General features: G+C 40.2%; 1 protein-coding gene across 1 annotated transcript; it reads right to left on the bottom strand.

The window, feature by feature from the left end:
* Positions 1-48: 48 nt before the first annotated feature.
* galcb (galactosylceramidase b) lies at positions 49-5,630 on the bottom strand. The gene is made up of 17 exons (XM_076978762.1): positions 5,431-5,630; positions 5,157-5,225; positions 4,962-5,025; positions 4,745-4,858; positions 4,466-4,605; positions 4,321-4,359; positions 3,689-3,819; positions 3,259-3,414; positions 2,956-3,080; positions 2,743-2,870; positions 2,561-2,650; positions 2,396-2,485; positions 1,994-2,138; positions 1,672-1,852; positions 1,316-1,476; positions 810-886; positions 49-693 (listed from the first exon to the last, which is right to left on the bottom strand). Exons 1-17 carry the CDS (start codon positions 5,569-5,571, stop codon positions 553-555), a joined length of 1,992 nt encoding a protein of 663 aa, XP_076834877.1. The 5' UTR covers positions 5,572-5,630; the 3' UTR covers positions 49-552.
* Positions 5,631-8,759: the final 3,129 nt, after the last annotated feature.

Raw genomic sequence — 8,759 nt, 5'->3', positions numbered from 1 at the left:
ACACCCCCCCCACACACACATAAACAGAAAGTTAGAAATGATAATAGACACTTTGAATAAATATGTTTATGTATCAAACATTCATTTTTACATTGTACATGCAGTGCTCAACATCAGTAATCCACCTTTTATAATCCACAATAGTGCATGTCTGCCAGGTCAAAGGTTAATGACTAACTGCTGTCAAAAGCCCTTCAGACCAGCTTTTTATTTATTTAAGTAACCTCATCATACTCTTAAGCATTGCACAGGAATACAAAACATATCCATTATTGTTATTGCAACATACTGACCAATTTTTTTATTATGAATGTTATTGACGACGTTCTGAACTTTGGAATGTGCAGATCATAATCAAGTTCATGAGGTCACCATGAGTACTATCACAAAAAAAATCTACACGCACTCACACACAAATGCTCAATTAAACATTATTATTGTACCAGTGAATCATGACTCAGTTATGCAGAAGTGAGATCTTAAAAAGAAAACCCTGAGTATCTGTCAATATCTACAAAACTTAGTTTCTGCGGGCAAAATGTATAATACCAATCAGGGCCCAATAACAAAGTTATCAAACTGGGCCAATTCAAACGTGCTTGTTCCTATAGCGCCCCAGCCATTTTTCGGCTTCAGGAAAACCACACTGTTCCAGAGCTCATAACCATCGAGTTTTCCAGAGGCAAAATTACCCTGGAAACAGAGAACAAGACATTATTCAGTTATTCCACTATCCAATAAGCAACGAAAAGATATAGAAAGTTCTGATAAAAAATATGGACCTCTGAATATTACAAGATTCAACAAACCTTTACAGACAGGGACAGGCTGTACCAAACATGTGCTCTGGTTGGAGATAGTCCCTCAACCAAAATAACTTTTCCACCTATTGAATAAACATAATAATAAAAAATAATAACAGAAATTGGGTCTCTACTTTAAAAACAAACAGTTTAACAATTGTATAAAAGTAGTAAGAAGGAACGCTCTCAATATAACATTATATAACATTAGTGTTATATTAGCAATCTTAAATTTATAACTAATTACATTCTCACTTCAATTTGGGTTGGGGCCTCAAAGACCAGAGGACTCTTATTACTGACATAATAGTAATGTTTTTTGATCCTGGCAGTAAAAGTGATCCAAGCATCAAGAAATCTGAGACATGTAGCGTGACAAGCTACATGTAAAATGGGTGAACCTCAGAATTGACCAGTAATTATCAATAAAAATGCATGATAATTGCGGTCCTAAACAGATTGTTAGTTTGACACCAATTCTGAGCTCAAAGTAAAACTCTTGCTTTACTTACTTAGATCATTCGTGACTTGGAATGTGCCATCCGCAAATACCCAGAAGAAGATCCCCTTGGTGCTCCTGACTGAACCCCCACCTTTATTCACCCGAGCTGCCACAAACACACCTCCATTCTTCTTCTCCATGTACACATCACACGAGACATCCACGTCGTGCCTGTGAAGTGTTTCAGGACATCAAAGGCTGTTTTGTGGATCCTTCCCCCCCCCATTTTAAAATCCCCTCTTCTGCCCATTTATCATCATAAAATATTAATAAGAACAAAAGGAAGGTGTGTCTACAATCAACAGACTAGACCAGACCTTATTCTTCAGCACAACAACAGCTCAACTCAAAACTCCCTGTACATACCAGTTGTAATCTCCAATAATGCTGATGGTTTGATCAGCATCTGCAACCCAAGTGACGGGCCTCTGAGTCACCACCTGCCGCAGGGTGTAGACGTGTGGACCCGGATCGGTCAGGTTAACAAAGTACTCAAACACCCCGGTCTGATCGGCGAAGTTAGGCGCCTCAGAGAAAACAGGGGTTTCTTTTGGAAAGATAAAGTGTGAAAAGAAACTTGATATTACTCACCACTCATCTCACCACATGACAAAATTAATCCAAAGTATTTGAAGGTTTGACACTGTGTGAGAGACCTTTGTATACCAAGTGAAGATAGAACACTTACGGACATTGAAATCATCTTTATAGGTTTTAGGGAAGGGCGCTGATGGAGGGGGTTCTGGGTAACTGCCCTTTAGCCCTGTGGTTATTGTAGTTACTGTGTAAACTTCATCAACATCGAGGTCCAAGGTAAATGATCCATTAGACACCTGGAATTCATATTTCACACGGCCGTACCCCATTATACCTTTACATCATGTTCATATCTATAGTACGAAGCAAAAAATACCACTAGTTCAGATGAAATGTCAAAAAAAAACCCACATACTGAAAAAGTGCAAAGAAAGTGTAAGATCTTAAAAGACTATACCCAAACAGTTTTGGTTGTGAATATTCAAACATTATCCATTGAACTAAAATGTTACCATTTGTAATGAAATAATTACTGGTTTCGAGGGTAATTTACCTTGATGGGATTCAGTTTTTGGAAGAAGACCGGCTTCTTCGTTTCAAAATTGAACTTTGAGTGCCATACCTGCAGCTCTTTGATTAAAGCCTGCAACAAGGACTTCCAGTAAGGGCCAGTCTCATTAAGGAGCTCGACAACAGTCTGAACTTCAACAATACTTACAAACGATCCCTTCAGGGAGAACACAGCTGTCTGAGGAGTGACTTTATAAGGACGCAAAGGAGGTCGTATACACACAGAGTGATTGTGGCTCTGGGATGAAACAAACAACAACATCTGTAGTGATTCATAACGGCTCCATTACTACACGAGAAGCAAATCATGCTAATAATCACAGATCTTACCATGGTCTCAATTACTATAGTGAGATTTCCTTCCTGGTCAGTCAAAGCGACATAACTCCCCCCGTGGTTCAGGTGTCCTACGGTCCGCAGATACTTCCAGCCAGGTTGAGTAAACTGGGTGGTATGTGCTAGATGACAAGAATTCACTGTTAAGTGCTTCATCACTGGAGAGGCATTTTAGGGCAAGTTCTTCAAATTAAATGTCCGAGTTACCAGTTATCCAAATGGGGGACTCCACAACATAATTGTTGCTCCATGGTTCTTCAGCGGTCATCAGGCCATCTCTTCCAAAGGGAAGATCCTGATAATAGCTGGCGATCAGGTTCCAGGCAATGGTGCTAAGAACACGCATACGATATTAACACGTTTTATTAACATTACAACACCGACACATTTAATTGACAACTTCACCTTCCTAGCCAGAAACATTTTTAATCCGACACACCCCCATTATCGTGGAGCAAAAACAGACGCCTGATTTAGCATGTTGTCTGTGAAAAAGCGAAGCATTCGTACGCGGTCATCCTGCCATTGACGTAGTTCTGGTTGATGATGCGAGCCCAGCAGCCTCCGCCCACGTCATCGTTGAAAGTGCTGTAGTCCTCAGAGGCCCACAGTGTCTTGCCCGTCTTCAGCGCCTCTGGTAACGTGGTGGTTCCTGGGTAATGTGCCCTGTAAAACAGACCAGAGGAAATGGCTCCTTGCATTTCCTGTAAGAATGATTTTAAGCCTTCCGATTATGAAACAGGATGCGGATTGACTGTGTTGCTCAGTTCTGTAAAGCTGCTTTGTGAGAACAGGTTTATAAAAAAAATAAAAAATAAAAAAAAAACCCCACATAATACACATAAATTTGACTTGAAATGTAGAAGTTTCAGAATACACTTGTTCTCCTGTGTATTTGCTTTGGCTGGGAGGCCAAGGTGGTTGCATCAGGATACACTACCCAATAACATCCACAGCGTCACGCAACTCTTTATCCAGAAGCATAACAAAGGTTATTGGCTCCCATTGGTTGTCACTGGCAATGATTCTGACCCTCTCCAGACCAATCTTGTCCAGGGTGTATCGCAAAAGCTGAAAACAGAGGTCACAGGGTGGAAGTCACACTCAAAGCCAAGAAAGATACAGTGTTGCATAAAGACCTAATATATAATAAACAGGAAGGCATGCGATTCTAACTACATGCACCTGACAAGATTATGGCACAAATTACCTTTTTAGAACAAAGTATCTTATAGTCAAGGGACAAAGTTCAGCTAGAGTCCTGTTACACAAGTGCTCTGGGAAACAGATTATTCAGCTGGGTTGGGATTAACTGCCTCATTGTCAGATGAGGGGAACCCAGAGCAAAAAAACCCCACTGATACTAAGACTACAGTTAAGTCAGGACCCTTAAGACTGAATGTTTTTTCAGTCCTTCGGGTCAAGCCCTAACAGAGCACTAGTCTCTGAGACAGCTACAGACATCCAAAATACAGCCATGTGATGTGTAATAAAAGCTTCATTATGCTGTATGTTTTATTTTAATAATTTTTTTTTAAGCAACAATCAATTTCAATTTGGTGCTTGGGTTACCTTTATATATTTGCTGTTAAAATTCCTTTCATTCCATATCTGCATAAAAAGCCAAATGATCCACTTAGAGTTTAAAATGACCTTAAAATTACACTTAAAATGATCAATAATAATTATGAAATGATGAAAAAGAAGCTGTAATTACCCCCACATAATCAATGTCAAGGTCATGGTTCTGCTTAGCTCCAGTAATCCAGGAGACAACGTAAGAAACGGTAATATCAGGGAAGTCAAAGGGCCAGTTCTCCCCATGCCCTACCCATCCTGGAAATGCCCACGGCAAACCTAGAAAACACCAAAGCCCAAACCTGCTAATTAAAGTTCTCCTCGGGTAATGTGCAGGCTAGACAAAGATTAAATGCAAATGCAGGTACAATGTCATGCATTAAAGTATGTTTGATTTCAATGAATGAATGCAAGAGACCGATCAGTGTGATGTTGGGGTTCCTCTTCTTGGCCTCCTTCATCAGCCACCACTCGTATCCCCTGAAGAAGTTCTCGTCGTTCTCGTAGTGCATGTGAGAGGGCTCAGTGCCATCTGCAGCAGTGCAATGTCCATTTAGTGGTTAGTATTCCCGTGTGAGCAGTTTTAGTACTTTTCCAGAACAGTTCAGTACAGCCCGGTGTTCGGGATCACCCACCTGTTGTCTGTGCATCGCCTCCAATTTCAACTTTCAGGATTTGTAAAGAAGCCCCAAAGTTGGGCTAAAATGACAGGTATAAGAGAATGGACGTTATTTATTTGCACATTTACCTACTTATTTATCTAGATACTTACATATCATATATAATTCGACATCCTCATACGGTTAAATTCACTTACAAATCTCAGTTACCTTAAAAAGGTAATCCAGAATTTGACTCCTGTATGGCTCATCATAATTCACAAGTAAGCGAGATGTTGCCTGCACGTAGAACAAGGAAGACACAATAAATGGCTTCATTTGGTTTTAATAAATCCTCAGTGTCCCTTTTCTAACCCCCCAATCTGGAACAGTGGTTGGTGTATATATGAGATTATATATGAGATTATCCCATACACGTTCGCCTTTCTGTGTCGATACCTAGAAGTAAACAAGCAAACCATTTCAGACCCAGCCTCAGACTTACTCCTCCACCGCTTAATCCACCAACACCATCAAACGCTCGTCCTAATCCTACGGTGTCATCTATAACGTACTTGTCCCCTGAAATGACATTGAACAACACGGCAAAGATATAAAGTGCTGGAAGGACTGTTTGTGTGCCCATTCTAGCACGCGACGCTCTCAAACAGTGACTTCCGCGAAGAGGCGTGGCCTAGCGCTGTAATCCCGCCTCTTCCTCTCACGCGGGCGGACACGTTTATTTATTATGATTATGGAGGTGAGACCTATATTCACCAACATGAACTTGTTTCCTTTGCAAACACATCTTTTAAATGAAAGAGTACAACCAGAGAAACGGATCAATTTTGCAGTGGTTTCTTTTTTTTCCCAGAGATTAATGTCATTGGAGCAACTGCTCTTGTGTAAAAAATATGTACAAGTTTTATAGCTTTTGTAGCCTAATGGAGATATTTTTTATATATTTTTTCCAGCCGAAACACACCCATTGTAACCACATTAAGCATTTGTGAAGTGTTTAAATTTGCAATGCCATGGTAAATAATTGGGTGTGGAGAAGACTCATGCCTGTATTTCTGTGGGATCCATCTTCTCTGGCTGGTTTTAAGCATTTAGAAGATACATAATAATAGCCAACTCATTGTGGTGTGGATTTCGCCGCAGAAATGTGTTTTGCTTGTGTGCTGTTTCGATTTGCTTGATTACTTGATATTTCTTATCAACTAAGGATAAAATGTCTTGTTTGAGGTAAAGAGAAGATATAATTACGATATTGCTCGCATGACTGACTGTGACCACTAGATGGCAGACACGACTCATGATTGAAGAACGAAAGAGCTTTTATCATTTGTTTAGAATCACATGTACTGCCAACGATTTCCTCTCATTAGCAGGTTCATTTTTCAATCCCAGACAAGTAGGCTCCAATATTAGATCACGGATCTTATTTATTATACTATCACCAGCCACTTTATTAGAGACGCCTTCTGCACACTGGCCACGGTATATGGTACATGTGTCATTGAAAAGCATTGCATAAACACGCAGTTGCTTCTGGCTTATGCTGTTAAACGTGTTAACCGTCCTCCGCTCAGTTCATCACTGCCACTGTCTGACCTCAAGATCGTTGATTGGCCAAATATTATGGATGTGAATTATTATTATTATTATTATTATTATTATTATTATTATTATTATTATTATTATTATTATCTTTAATCCAGTTGCTTATGCACCACGACCACAGGCACACACATAGAGATAATAAACCAGACCTGCATGGTTTTACATGCATCCTACAAGCTTCAAGTCAATTTGCCATTCAAGTTCTTTCAAAATTATTTAAGTGCAATAGTCATTGGGGAATTACTTGTGCCTATTTTGCATATATATGAATCATGTAACACTCGAAGTACTGATTAACTACAACAACCTTTTACTAAACAAGCACAATTAGTCAAAACTTGTTGTTCATTTCCCAGATTTAAAAACTGGGTCACAGTAGAAGAAACCATCAGGACTCCGATTCCCGAATGCATTATCATGTTAAGATCATCTTTAAAAAAGGGGAGAGAGAGAGAGAGAGAGAGAGAGAGAGAGAGATAGATAGATAGATAGAGAGAGAGAGAGAGAGAGAGAGCAAGATAGATAGATAGATAGATAGATAGAGAGAGAGAGAGAGAGCAAGATAGATAGATAGATAGAGAGAGAGAGAGAGAGAGAGAGAGAGAGAGAGAGAGAGAGAGAGAGAGCATGGACAGTGGGATACTTCCACTTAATGATGCTCTTTGTGATACAGAGCTTTGAGAATTGTTCCAGAATATCCTGGACTGAGAAGTAGGAGTAAATCTGGACTTTTGGCTCCCAAGACAATAAGATGACAGTGTGTGTGAGCTGTTTGTTTGTACGGATGTGAGTAGACCAGGGACTGGTGGGTGAAACTAACTGTACATCCCACTATAAGAGATGCACTTGTCAAGATGGTGTAGGCCATAAGATATCCAGAACCATATATTCCAGAGGATAATGAGATGCTTCTGAACATGCACCACTCTTCTGTATTTCCCATCAATCACTTGCTGAGAAGGCACCTGATATCCAGGAGGAAGATATATCACGTGCCATTTCAGAGAAACAGCCGATGTATAAGGGAGATGTGGTAATCATGCATGTAGGAGGATCTGATTCTCCATGCTGGACCACAGTATAATGACCATACTTGTCGTACACAAAGGTGTAAGGAGTATCACAAAGAAAGCTTCAGTATCTTTCTAACTCTTCCTAGTAATTTCATTTTTTTAAATTCACATCCAGACCTTGATACAAATGGCATCCCAGCTGTGTTCCTCCGAGCTGATCGGGCAGGACTCCGTTAGTCCACAACGTAGTGATGAACGAACATCGCAGGATGCAGAGGAATGGTGGAGATGCTGGGCCACAGCTGGAGAAACATCACGCCGCATGCTGCAATTCATCAGCGAGGGGTTGTCCATGGGCCTCGAAGCCCAGCACATCTGCTGGTATTTGCTGATGCACGGCATGACTGATTGCTGCAGTTCAGGGTAGCACTCAGCACTGTTTATTTTGTCATATGGGGTGATGTAAGCTTTCAAGAGACTGGCCAACCACCGGTCCTCAAACCCAAGTTATCTTCTCACTGCTATGTTTCCTGTTCCAATCGGTTTCCATCCAATCAGAATGGTAAGAGAAGGTATGAGAGTGTAAGCCCTATGAGGATGCCAGTGTACTTCTGGTAGTGGTAAAGTCCTGTGACGAAACTGATGTAGACGCTTACCAAGCACGAGTTTGACATGCTAGGAGCTTTTCCTCTGTGACTTTTTGTTTTTAGACTCTCAGTTATTTTATGGTGCTTTGCAGGAGTGAGACAGGAGACTGCGTCCTACCCTGACAGTTTCTTTCTGATGTCTGTGTCTGTGTACGATTTCAGAGATGTGGTATGTTACAGCGGTGTCAATAATTTTGTTATATTACCACATAAGGTAAATAATATATATAATTGAGGGGAAAACGAAATGAATAGCAAATACTATGTGCATTGATGATACTGATTTTTCATTTAAATGTGTAAAAGAGGAAGACTTGTGATTCATCACTTGGACCAGGAAAGTATGAAGGTTGTTTCAGGTTTGACTGGACTGTCACTCTGATTGGCATTCTGCTGTCATCTGCATGACTGTCTGTGACTCTGAAACAAAACACAGTGCACTTGTTGGCTACTAAAGGCTTTTGAACTATTTCATCTGGCTTCTTTAGACAGTGGAAGAAAAAATGACTTGTATGCTATTGGTATGGTTATTTATATTATGGAATATT

This window comes from Brachyhypopomus gauderio, chromosome 17 (assembly GCF_052324685.1).
Source record: "Brachyhypopomus gauderio isolate BG-103 chromosome 17, BGAUD_0.2, whole genome shotgun sequence".
NCBI lineage: Eukaryota > Metazoa > Chordata > Actinopteri > Gymnotiformes > Hypopomidae > Brachyhypopomus > Brachyhypopomus gauderio.
The sequence above is the reverse complement of the archived record's forward strand: the minus strand, read 5'-3'. Positions and strand labels throughout refer to the sequence as shown.